This window comes from Embiotoca jacksoni, unplaced genomic scaffold, assembly GCF_022577435.1.
Source record: "Embiotoca jacksoni isolate LCO1_2020_lvr unplaced genomic scaffold, fEmbJac1.0.p SCAF_118, whole genome shotgun sequence".
Taxonomy (NCBI): Eukaryota; Metazoa; Chordata; class Actinopteri; family Embiotocidae; genus Embiotoca; species Embiotoca jacksoni.
This window is the reverse complement of record NW_027185250.1, coordinates 305,001-317,627: the sequence shown is the minus strand read 5'-3', so window position 1 is coordinate 317,627 and position 12,627 is coordinate 305,001. Positions and strand designations below refer to the sequence as shown.

The 12,627-nt window shown below is 41.6% G+C and overlaps 3 protein-coding genes across 4 annotated transcripts in view; all 3 read right to left on the bottom strand.

Annotated features, from left to right (window-relative positions):
• Positions 1–1,721: 1,721 nt before the first annotated feature.
• nipal4 (NIPA like domain containing 4) lies at positions 1,722–5,919 on the bottom strand. The gene is made up of 10 exons (XM_069143950.1): positions 5,738–5,919; positions 4,843–4,926; positions 4,607–4,744; positions 4,160–4,216; positions 3,976–4,066; positions 3,721–3,881; positions 3,255–3,422; positions 3,009–3,088; positions 2,359–2,571; positions 1,722–2,270 (listed from the first exon to the last, which is right to left on the bottom strand). The coding sequence occupies exons 1-10, from the start codon at positions 5,775–5,777 to the stop codon at positions 2,064–2,066; spliced, it is 1,239 nt and encodes a 412-aa protein (XP_069000051.1). The 5' UTR covers positions 5,778–5,919; the 3' UTR covers positions 1,722–2,063.
• Positions 5,920–8,515: 2,596 nt separating this feature from the next.
• Positions 8,516–9,212, bottom strand: ins (preproinsulin). The gene is made up of 2 exons (XM_069143949.1): positions 9,029–9,212; positions 8,516–8,682 (listed from the first exon to the last, which is right to left on the bottom strand). Exons 1-2 carry the CDS (start codon positions 9,210–9,212, stop codon positions 8,516–8,518), a joined length of 351 nt encoding a protein of 116 aa, XP_069000050.1.
• Positions 9,213–11,209: 1,997 nt separating this feature from the next.
• LOC138194940 (E3 ubiquitin-protein ligase RNF26-like) overlaps positions 11,210–12,627 on the bottom strand; it is a 5,762-nt gene continuing 4,344 nt past the window's right edge. For both annotated transcript variants that reach the window (XM_069143980.1, XM_069143981.1), the window contains exon 2: positions 11,210–12,627. This exon is cut by the window's right edge. The gene's annotated coding sequence lies outside the window, so the exon portion shown is untranslated.

The window sequence follows — 12,627 nt, the reverse complement described above, 5'->3', positions numbered from 1 at the left end:
GATTGACAGGTCTGTGGTGCAGTCAGGTTACAGCTATCGGTGGGCGGGACGTAGTATCGTCAGGTTTCCAATCAGATCGGTCAGATCCACCGCTGGCTCCTCCCCCAGCTCGTCCAAATATGGTCACTTCCTGTTCACAAACCAATGATGACATCACTAATGGTTGATGATGTCCACAGACAGACCAAACAGGAAGTAGAGCCATGAGGACGTTTCACTGACGGTCGACCAGAGGAGGACAGGTGTCCCTCTGTATGTCCAGGTGAGACACTGACGGTTTATCTGCTTCTCAGTGTGTGTGTGTGTGTGTGTGTGTGTGTGTGTGTGTGTGTGTGTGTGTGTGTTTGTGAATGTGTGTGTGTCTGATGTCTTGCACCACAGTGACACCCAGTGGACGTTCTGGGGTTTTACCTTTTTTAAAAGAGGAACATTTACTGCTTAATTAATTTTAATTATTTGATTTAAACTGGATTGTTGTGTCCCAAAATGTGTAATCTTTATTAAAGACAGAATTTTCTACTTAATAAACAAAATAGTAACAATAATAATAATGATAGTATTAAGATGATAATGATAATAATATTAATAATAATAATAGCCAATATTTGTATTTATTGTGCTGTTGGTCCAGCTCCTCTTTAATGATAGACAGATGTCAGGTCCATTTATCTTAATTTAAATTTAGGCTCTTAGTTGGAAATGAGGACTTTTAGTTTGAAATTAGGCTTTTTTTAAATTTGAAATGATAATAATGTAATAAATTGATTAATTATAATAAATTAAATTACATTTCAGGACTGAAAACAAAATGCCTCTGTGATGTCATGTTTTGTCTGGTCTACCTAACGAACTGAATTAAGTTAAATAAAAGAATTTGAACATGAACTGATTGATAATTAATCAAATTAAATAATTGATTAATAACAAACAGCTGATCAATACTGATCATCAGTCAGCGTCCAGCTCGTTAAACTCCAGATTGTCGAAGCTCCAAATAAAATTTATGAATTTATTCTGAATTAACCTGATGAATTCAGAGATCTTCTGTTACTGACATTAAAGCTAATCAATAAAAATGTGTTTCCAGGGATCAGGATCAATGAAAGATTCTGTGTTCCTCTGCTTCACAGACTTCAGCCATCAGCTGAGAGGAGCTCAGCATCAAAGATCCTCCACAGGAGGAGACAAACACACACGGACAGAAACTAAGAGGTCTCACTCTGCTCTGATAATATGGGACCAAAAACAGCTGATCGATTTAAATCTTAGTCTTTCACTCAGTGTTCAAAGTGACGAGAACAGCTCGTCCACCAGGAGGCGCTACAACAGGAAATTAAAAAAAAATTCAGATTCAGTCCACGAACAGTTCTGTCATTCAACATGTACAAAGTTAAAGTTTCAGTTGAATCTTTTCTTTTCTGTGAAGTCTGGAAATCTGTTGAAATCAGCATCAATAACGACAATAGAGTGCAGCGGAAACGTCACAGAAACGTCACATAATTATAAACGTTTTAAGCTGCTTTTAGCTTCTTCACTTTGTTTCTGCCAAAACATCTTTTAAACATCTGGAGATATTTTATATCCATTTTTATTATAGTCAACAAATCCCCCCCCAAAAAACTTAAAAACCAACAACCAATCAGTTAGCAACAGTTAACTACTACCTCAGTTATATATATATATATATATATATATATATATATATATATATATATATATATATATATATATATATATATATATACAGATTCAGATGTGATGAAGATGAGATGAAGATGAGATGAAGATGAGATGATGTGAAGATGTGATGAAGATGAGATGATGTGATGAAGATGAGATGGAGATGTGATGAAAATGAGATGAAGATGTGATGAAGATGAGATGAAGATGTGTTGAAGATGAGATGATGTGAAGATGTGATGAAGATGAGATGATGTGATGAAGATGAGATGGAGATGTGATGAAAATGAGATGAAGATGAGATGAAGATGAGATGGACTCTGTTTCCATTTGTTTGACCTGAACGATGAACCAACATCAACAGGTGTCTCCGCCCACTTCCTTCAGCTGATGATGAAGACTCTCGGTCCTTCTTCTCTCATGGGAGGAAGACTTTCTATCACCATGTTGTCCATTAGTCTGTATTTATCCTGCTTTTTATCTCCTCCTCCTCCTCCTCCTCCTCCTCCTCCACTGGCTGCTGCCTCAACTGTAAGCCCCTCCCTCACCACCAGCTGAGACAGCTGATTGGTCAGCTGCTTCATTGTTATCTGTGACAAGAGACATTGAAGAATATATTTTTAAAGCAGCATTACATACTAGGCTCACATTAATGTCGGGGGGGAGGAGGGGACCAACCTGCATGTCTCTGAACAGGTGCAGCATGGCCACACCCACCACGATGACCAGAAAGGCTCCCAGCGCCGTGACGACATCCACAGCTGACATGCTCCTCCACTCCTGGAAGAGGATGATGGAGGTGGACAGAACCACGGACGTGAAGAGGACGTAGTAGATGGGATACACCAGCAGGGTGTTGAAGGTGTCCAGAGACTTGTTCAGGTAGTTCACCTGCACACAGGTGAGCACAGGTGAGCACAGGTGAGCATAGGTGAGGACAGGTGAGGACAGGTGAGGACAGGTGAGCACAGGTGAGGACAGGTGAGCATAGGTGAGGACAGGTGAGGACAGGTGAGGACAGGTGAGCACAGGTGAGGACAGGTGAGGACAGGTGAGGACAGATGAGCACAGGTGAGGACAGGTGAGGACAGGTGAGCACAGGTGAGGACAGGTGAACAGAGATGAGCACAGGTGAGCACAGGTGAGGACAGGTGAACAGAGGTGAACAGAGGTGAGCACAGGTGAGGACAGGTGAACAGAGGTGAACAGAGGTGAGCACAGGTGAGGACAGGTGAGCACGGGCAAGTGTAGGATGAAGAAAACATGTCTGTCATTGTCCTGGTCTTCCTTCCACCCCTGGACTGTATCAGATGAACCCTGCAGCTCACCTGCGTTCCTATGGAGACGATGAGGGTGAAGAGCAGGATCCAGGTGAGCGGGTTAGCCAGCACTGAAACATCCTGAAACACTGAAGACAGAAACAGGAAGTCAGACTGATGACGGACAGCTGGACGGACAGAGTGGAGTTCATGAAGAGTTGGTGGGAACAACGAAAACACAGAACCATCATCATCCTCTTCATCAGTGTATGTGTGTGTGTGTGTGTGTGTGTGTGTGTGTGTGTGTGGTCTCACCGGTTGCCATGACAATGGCGAGGCCTTTCACCGAGGACACAGTGAACGCTCCAAGCAGTGAGCAGACGCTGATGTAGACGAGGATGTTGGAGCGACCGAACCGAGGACAAAAGAACAGGACGAGGACGGACACCAGCAGCATCACCATGGCAATGTACACCAGGAAACCTGACACACAGAGACACAGAGACACACAGAGACACACTGAATTTTTTAAACGTCTTCTGTTTAAACCCTGAATTCAATTTAATTCAATTTCATTTATAAAGTTCCAAATCCCATCAAATTATTTAATCTGAACACATTAAAGTCCTTCTAGAACGTTCCAACATCACAGAGGAACACAACAACACAATCTGTTATCAGAACCAGGCCCAGAGGTGGGCGGAGCATCTGCCTCGTTGGGGTGAGGGGAGAGCAGAGAGAGTGAATTCTATAGGTCAAAGGTCAAACCTCCCCGCCTCACCTGGCTCCAGCAGCTTGCAAGTCATGTCCTGCAGTGATGTCACTTCCTGTTCCTGTGGGGCGTGGATGACCAGCAGGATGCTCCCCAGCAGGCAGAGCAGACAGCCGAGCTTCCCCACCACATTCAACACCTCCCCCAGCAGGTGGGAGGACAGAACTGCACTGAAACACACAGGAACTCGGTGAAACCCTTTCACACTAAAACGCAGACGAACTGAAGATTCCCTGTAACATGAGAGGAGGAAACTATGGCTACCTGAAGAGGACACTCAGAGCGCCCAGCGGGGTCACCAGCGTGGCCGGGGAGAACATGTATGCAGCAAAGTTACACGCTTCTCCTCCACCCACTGTACATGAACACAACGTCATGTTACATACAACAAATATATAGCTTAGCACACAGACTGGAAGCAGAGGGATGAATCTAATGAAGGACTCACTGGTTAGCAGCCCCGCCCACCACCTCCAGTCCTTCAGGTAGGCGTGACCTCCATCACCTGCAGGAACATGATCACATGTTTGATGACCTCCAGATGACCTTCAAATATCAAATATCTGATATCTGTTTGACAAAGTTGAGCAACTTTCTGTTTGTCCAAACCTCTGGGTCTCATGTTCCACACAGGAACTACAGACAGGAAGTAAAGACTGGAACTACAGACAGGAACTACAGACAGGAACTAAAGACTGGAACTACAGACAGGAACTGCAGGAACTACAGACAGGAACTAAAGACAGGAACTACAGACAGGAACGACAGACAGGAACCAGAGAACTGACCAAAGTGATAAACAGTCACTTCCTGCTGTTCAGTTTCTTCAGGGACTACTTTCGGCGGCGGATGGATCCGGACGGTGTGTGTTGGACAGTCATGTGACCCCGCTCACCTGCTCGTGTGTGTCCAGTGCTGGCCAATCGGATGAGGGCTTTCTTCTTGAGAATGACGCTCCCACCAATCAGGAAGGCCGAAAGCAGGGCGAGAGTCAGGCCAAGCCACAGCTGGTAGGTCCTGTTGGACGGCACACCTGCAGACAGGTAGACGTGTTACTGCGACCAGGAGGGGGCGCTGCCACTGGACAGCTGCTTGAGTTCCCAGGTGAGTTTGATGTCATCAGGAGGTTACCTGCTGCCTGGGTGTCGTTCAGGTGTGTGTGAGTCATCGAACACATCGCGGACTGAGAGCCGCACCATAACGTCACCGCGGAGCCTGCGGGGACACGGACCAATCAGAGCAGTCCACACAGGAAACACCACCATATATATATTTATATATAAATATTATTTTCCCAATAATCTCCTGATCGATCATCAGAATGTTTCCCAGTAAAACAGAAGCAGTGCATCCTGGGTAACAGGAAGATTCTGGTTCCACCAGATGAAACCTGAGAGCTGCAGAGCCCGTCGGGTGTTTACAGAGTCAACAGATCCGATCACGAGCAGCAACACGCCACCACCACGCGGCAGGAATCATGTCAAAGGTCAGAGGTCACAGCAGCCTCCACACAGGACGCTTCCTCTGAAAGTGTAGTTTAACATGAAGTTCAAACTTGAACAAAACTTCAAAATAAAAGGAGGAACTTCCTGCTGATGTAAACACCTTCCCTCACCTGTCTGCTCCACCTGTCTGCTCCACCTTCTGTCTCTTCCAGTTAGTCTGAGAGAATGTGCTGAGTCATCACCAGAAGGATTAATATAATTAATCGATGGTTTCTTTAATAACTTGAATAAAATTATGAATAAATTATGCCAGAGATGATTGACAGGAACACAGCGTCTCTTCTGATCCGTTATTGATTGATTGATCTACTCTCTGATTGGCTGAGTTCTGTCTGATGATGCAGCTTCTTCTTCTGCTGTTTATGAATCTGCAGTTTAAAGCTGAGCTGATCGATCATGACATGACGTCATAGAGAACAGATCGACGCAGTAAATCATCAATATTCAAAGGAGGAGGAGAAACCTTCATCCTGAAGATGAAGAGTTTCAGAGAAGATGAAGAGTTTCCGAGTCTTCCTCACCGTTGCTGCACGTCTCGTTGTCCAGGTGAACGTGTCGCATCGTGTTTGTTGTTTGTTGGGTCCTGGCAGCGGAAACTAAGACGGAAATAATCCAACACACAGACCGAGCAGGAGGAGGAGGAGGACAAGGAGGAGGAGGAGGACAAGGAGTAGGAGGAGGAGAACTCGTCGCTGAGCTGAATTTTCAGTCTTCACGCTGAGCTCATGTTTTCGTCTCTGAGCTCCTGGCAGAGGAACACCTGACCCCGCCCTGCAACACCTGACCCCGCCCTGCAACACCTGACACCCCCCTCCCACCCCCCGAGCCGAGCAGGTGTTCAGGGGTTGTATCGACTTTTTGTCTTCAAACAAACTTTAAAAGAAGAGCTGCTGATGCATCATAGGATACGTGGTTCCTGCAAGTAAAAGAATACAAACATCCACCTGCCCCAGTGCATGCTGGTCCTTCACATCAAAGTGTTTAAACAAACTGAACATTAAATAAGTGTTAACCACAGCTACACAGTTCACCCCCCATTACATTTCATTACATTTCATTACATTACATTACATTACATTTCATTTATCTGACTCTTTTATCCAAAGAGACTTACAATAAGTTCATTTCAACCATGAGGGTACAAAACCAGAACAACAAGAATCAAGAAAATACAATTATCTTCCAGAAAGCCAAACTACAAAGTTCTATCAGTAAGTTCTATTTTAAGATACTAAAGTTATATTGTTCAAGGTAAAGGAGGAGGAGGAGGAGGAGGAGGAGAAGGAGCGGAGTAGTGTGAGTGAATCTAGGAGGTTAAAGACCAGTCGAGCTGCTGCATTCTGGATGAGCTGCAGAGGTCAGATGGTACTAACAGGTAGACCTGCCAGGAGGGAGTTACAGTAGTCTAGATGTGAGATGACCAGAACCTGGACCAGAACCTGTACCAGAACCTGGATCAGAACCTGGATCAGAACTTGGACCAGAACCTGGATCAGAACCTGGACCAGAACCTGCACCTCCTTCTGAGTGAGAAGAGGACGTATTCTCCTGATGTTGGTCAGCATGTATCTACAGGAACGTGTTGTTGCAGTGATGTTGGCAGTAAGAGAGAGTTGACTGTGGAGTGTCTCCGAGGTTCTTATCAGTCAGGGTCGGGATAACAGAGTTGTTGAAGGTAGTAGTCAGGTCGAGGGTGGGAGAGTCTTTCTCTGGAAGGAAGAGCAGTTCGGTCTTATGGAGGTTGATTTCCAGGTGGTGTGAGGACATCCACTGAGAGATGTCAGTCAGACAGGCAGAGATTCATGCTGCTACCTGTGTTTCAGATCTGGAAAAGAGAGGATCAGTTGGGTGTCATCAGCATAGCTGTGGTAGGAAAAGACATGCGAGTGAAGGACAGAGCCGAGAGAGTCGGTGTACAGAGAGAAGAGGAGGGGACCCGGGACGGAGCCTTGAGGGACACCAGTAGTGAGAGGACAAGGTTCAGACACAGATCCTCTCCAAGTTACCCGGTAAGTGAAGTCGTTGAGGTAGGATGAGAACAGGGAGAGAGCAGAGCCTGAGACACCGAGGTCCTGAAGGAGGAAAGAAGGATCTGGTGGTTCACTGTGTCCAATGCAGCAGAAGGTCCAGAAGGATCAGGACAGAGGACAGAGAGGCTGCTCTAGCAGTGTGAAGCTGCTCAGAGACAGAAGGAGGACCGTCTCTGTTGAGTGGTCTGTTGAAACCAGACTGGTGGTCAAGAAGGTTATTATGGTGGAGATAGGAGGAGAGTTGGTTGAAGATAGCTTGCTCCAGAGTTTTAGAAAGAAAGGGAAGAAGAGAGACGGTCTGTAGTTGTTTACTTCAGATGGGTTGAGGGGGGGTTTCTTCAGGAGAGGGTTCACTCTCCTTCAGAGAGTTCAGGAAACAGACCGTTGACAGAGAAGAGTTGATGAGATGGAGAGAAAAGGAAGAAGGTCTGGAGCAATAGACTGGAGAATGTGAGATGGGATGGGGAGGGGGGTGGAGGTTACCAAGGTAACAACTTGATTGGGAGACGGGGGGGTGAAAGAGGAAAGTGAAAGGGATGAAGATGAAGATGATGGACATGTAGTTACAGAAAATGGATTATAAAATGAGGAGCGTATGTCATCTATCTTTTTAGTAAAGTAGTTGACAAAGTGGCTTGATGGAAGGATGGAGGGAGGAGGGGGGGGGGGGGAGGTTGGAGAAGATGGAGAAGATGAAGATGAAGAAGATGGAGAAGATGGAGAAGATGAAGATGAAGAAGATGGAGAAGATGAAGAAGATGGAGAAGATGAAGAAGATGGAGAAGATGAAGAAGATGAAGATGAAGAAGATGGAGAAGATGAAGAAGATGAAGAACATGAAGATGAAGAAGATGGAGAAGATGGAGAATAGCTTTTTGGGATTAGAAAATGAGGATGTAATTCTGGTTAGGTAGAAGGAGCTTTTGGCTGCAGAGGCAGAGGAGAGAAGAGGAGAGAGGAGGAGGACAGAGAGGAGAGAGAGAGGGAGTGAATGTTGTGATGGACCGGTGGAGCAGTTTCTGGTGAAATATAATCAATATATGTTTTTAATATATTTTAAATGTTTTTAAATAAACACAACACTCATCAGTGACATTAAACTAATAAAATAAAGTCGGCACATCAACAAACTCGATTCACAAAACTTTATTTTCTAGGAAAAATAAATTCATCGGTTTCTCAGCGCTTCATCTGACAGCAGTTGTTTTTTTCGGGGAGGGGGGAGGGGAGGCTGAGTTAGCCCTGAAGCTAAGCTAAGCTAAGCTAGGCTCAGTTGCAGTAGTTCTGCAGGTCGAAGATGTTGCAGGGCTTGTGGCAGCACTGCTCCACGATACCTCTCTTCACCATCATCTCCATCTGGTCCTTGAAGGCGAACTCAGCCACCTCGTTGTCGCCGCCGGCAACCGCAGCTCCGCCCACCTTCGGAGGGAGGAAACCTAATAGGACGAACCGACAGGTGAGCGTTCAGGTGTTTCATGTTGCAAAGTGAATCAAATGGTTGTAAAAAAAGACGTAAAACAACAGCAAACAGATTTACAACTATGAAATAAAATGATTCATACAAACGTGAGAAACACACAAAAATACAAAACAGCTAAAAAAAAAAAACTCGTTAAGAAAATAAAAATATGACTAAAACTTTTTTTTAAACTAAAAACTAGTTCTACTGTTATATTATGTTTATATAGTAAAACTATATAACTGTCCTTTAACTAGGTCTTTAAACTAAATGACCCGTCACCATGGCGACAGCATCACAGGCTCCAGTCCAGGTGGTCTCACCCAGCAGGGGGTCCACATCCCTCTTGGGGTTGTAGAAGAAGCCTCGGTCCCCACAGACCAGGTAGAGGGCGTCGACCAGGTGAGAGCCGCACAGGTGCTGCGGGGGAGCGACGGCCTCGGAGCTCCGCCACGAGACCACCAGCAGGACGAGCAGGGAGAAGGACTGGAGCCACAGCGCCGCCATGCTGCAGGACGAGGGACTGCACACACACACACACACACACACACACACACACACACAAAGACAGAAATACACACACACACACACAGACACGGATTCATGTTAACAATCGAACAACAAGATCTGGATCATCTAAAGCTGAAAGAGGAGGAGGAGGAGGAAGACTCACCTGCAGAGTCGGAGAAGGAGGTGCGAGGAGGAGGAGGTGACTGTGATGAAGATGAGGAGGAGCAGCTGAGTGCTGGTTGATGTGAGGAAGAACATGGGCCTCCTCTCCTTTTATACTCCATCTCCACCTGGACACGCCCCCTGCTGTGTGTCAACCTGTTTAACTCACATTGTGGGGACTGATGTCTGAAGCAGGTGTGTGTGTGTGTGTGTGTGTGTGTGTGTGTGTGTGTGTGTGTGTGTGTGTGTGTGTGTGTGTGTGTGTGCGCGCGCGCCAGTCAGCAGGTTGTTCAGTGGGGGTTACTTCTGATTGGCTGCTTCCATCACTTTGTAAAACAAACAGCAGCTAATGAGCGGACATGATGTGATCACCTCGACTGACAAATATTGATCAGCTGATCGTCTGCTGAGTCAGCGTCTCCTCTGATCAGTTTCAAGTTTTTATTTAACATTTCATTTTAACGTTAAAAGTCATGAAGATGAAAAATGAAATACAACAAATTTAGAGAGTTTATTCCTCATTTGTGTTTTAATGTAAATTTAATAAAATTCAACTGAAACACACATTTTAATTTCTACTAAACAATGATTATATAAATATATATATTGTAATTAGGAATGTTTGTATAAAATAATAAGTACTTCTGTTATCACATCATGTTCTAGAGTCAGATCTAACGTGACTATTATATAAACAGATGAAACGTAAATAGATCAGATTATTACATGAAACAACTGTAACACAAAACGTTTTACTTTTTTAAACATTCTTCACATTAAATGCAAAGTTTTGCTTTAAAAAAACGTGTCAATCAATGTTTTTGTGTTTCTATTAAGAATTGCATGTATTTTCACTTTCAAGACAAACAATTAATTAATCAAGTAAAAAACTCGAATTCCCAATGATATCGATTAACAGATCACAACTGATGACGACGATTTATATTTTTTTTAATAAAAGTAATTTAGTGTTTTTATGGAATTTATACTTAATGTAGAAAAAACTGAAGAAACCCTGTAAAATAATAAATAACGTTTTAGTTTTTTTACTGTGATCATGAAACCGTTTGTACAGAACAAATGTTTTCATGATCATCAATATATGATGAGAAAACTATAAATATCAAATAAATAATTTGGAGTTGATTTTCTAATCAACAGTTTAATCATAAATTATGTAAAAAAATTATATATATGTATGTATATATATATATGTGATATATATGTATATATATGTTATATATGTGTATATATATGTATATGTTATATATGTATATGTTATATGTATGTATAGATATGTTATATATATGTATATGTATATATGTTATATATATGTATATATGTTATATATATATATGTATATATGTTATATATATATATGTAATGTTATATCTATTCAAACATTATTTTTCCATTCACCAGTTTTTTTCCTTCACTTTGTTTGTGAATAAAAACCTTTAAAAAAAAGAAGAAACAAATATTAACGTTAAAGACAGAATGAAAAGTCCTGATTTTAGTTCATCATCATCTTCATCACCATCATCTTCATCATCACCATCTGCTGCTCTGAGTGTTTAATGGACGACATGCTGACGGAGCTCGTTTGTCACTTCAAGGAGAAACGAAGCGTCACGGACGGAACAACAAAACTCTGAACTTCTCAGAATCACAGAGAACATTTCAACAGAACCAGACCCAGAACCAGAACCAGACCCAGAACCAGATCCAGAACCAGACCCAGACCCAGAACCAGAACCAGAACCAGACGCAGAATCGTGATGTCACGTTTCATTAAATACAAAAGCGCCATAAAAGAATTTAACATGTGGTCATGATGATTTAAGCTCTTTTTAATGAAAATTAAAACATTCAGAGCAAATGTTCAGAAATGTACAGCTTTTATTCTTTTTTAAATAGATCTTGAAAACATAGATTAAAAAACTATATTTTACACAAAAACAACAATAAGTCCTTCTTTGGCATAAAACCTCAGTATTTCAATCCCGTGTTAATAAATCCACATGAAAAGTTAACGATAGTTTGAACGTCGTGATGACAGGAAAACATCTTTTTATGGATTTGAAACTGAATAAATTTCGTGAGTTTGTTTTAAATTCGTTCAGCGATATAAATGTGGAAGAGCTTCATTTTATCACATTATTTAAAAAATATATATATTCAGAACATAAATAAAATAACAAAAACAACAAATAAATAAAAATGACAAATGTAAAAGTTTTTGGCACAAATCTTTTTCATCCAGTTTCCACTCAAATGTTTTTATTCTAAACTTTAACGTTTATTTAATGTGTTCAAAAACATTCAGGCTTAGTCTTCAGTCTGAACAGTTCCTAAAAGCAAAAGATAAAGTAAAAGATGGCAATACTGAAACCCAACACAGGGAGCAGCAGAGAGAGAGCGTCACTTCACTGCATTTAAACTGCTTTAGACGGGATTTCGTGGCAGTTCAAATATGTTTGATACTTATTTTGGCATCTTTGAGTTGATGGCACATTTATAGAAGATCAATTTTATATTTTCAGTTTAAAGTCTAAAGACCAGGAGGCACAAACTCAGTTCTGTAGATGAATAAAGCAAATGAATATATTTCTATATTTGTGCTGTTAATAAGACTCGTTAGTTTCGTACAGAAAGTCCAGTTTAAAGATTAAATGTGAACCACTCAGTTTCTGAAATGTTAATGTTGTTAATTAATAATGTGTACTGAGGCAGAAAACGGTCATTTTTATTATAAAAATAAAAATAAAGAATCTGTCAATTTTTCTAAATCCAGAATTCACATTTAAGTTTCCTATTTGTTTCCAACAAACAGAAAAACTGACTGATTAATTAATACACCAATAAATGTATATTTTCAATTTGAGGCTTGTTGCTTGTATTTTTGACTCTTTATTGATAAATAAACTTATATTTATATATATTTATTTATAATAATATATGATCTATTTATTTTTGTAAATTATTTCCAGTTTGATTCAATGTTTTCTTTGAATTTGCTAATAAAACAGAAGTTTTAAAGTGTAAAAGTCTCAGATTGAAACATACAGTGCATCCAGAAAGTATTCACAGCGCTTCACTTTTTCCACATTTTGTTATGTTACAGCTTTATTCCAAAATAGATTAAATTCATTTTTTCCCTCAAAATTCTACACACAATACCCCATAATGACAACGTGAAATACATTTTTTTTTTTTTTTTTTTAATTTTTGCAAATCTATTAAAAATCAA

Excerpts from the sequence above, each read along its gene's own strand:
- nipal4 (XM_069143950.1), bottom strand. The coding sequence starts at position 5,777 with ATGCGACACGTTCACCTGGACAACGAGACGTGCAGCAACG. Across the intron at positions 3,423-3,720 it reads TTGCAAGCTGCTGGAGCCAG|GTTTCCTGGTGTACATTGCC; the intron begins GTGAGGCGGGGA and ends TCTGTGTGTCAG. Across the intron at positions 3,089-3,254 it reads CGCCATTGTCATGGCAACCG|TGTTTCAGGATGTTTCAGTG; the intron begins GTGAGACCACAC and ends TTCTGTCTTCAG.
- ins (XM_069143949.1), bottom strand. The coding sequence starts at position 9,212 with ATGGCGGCGCTGTGGCTCCAGTCCTTCTCCCTGCTCGTCCTGCTGGTG. Across the intron at positions 8,683-9,028 it reads GGATGTGGACCCCCTGCTGG|GTTTCCTCCCTCCGAAGGTG; the intron begins GTGAGACCACCT and ends TCGTCCTATTAG.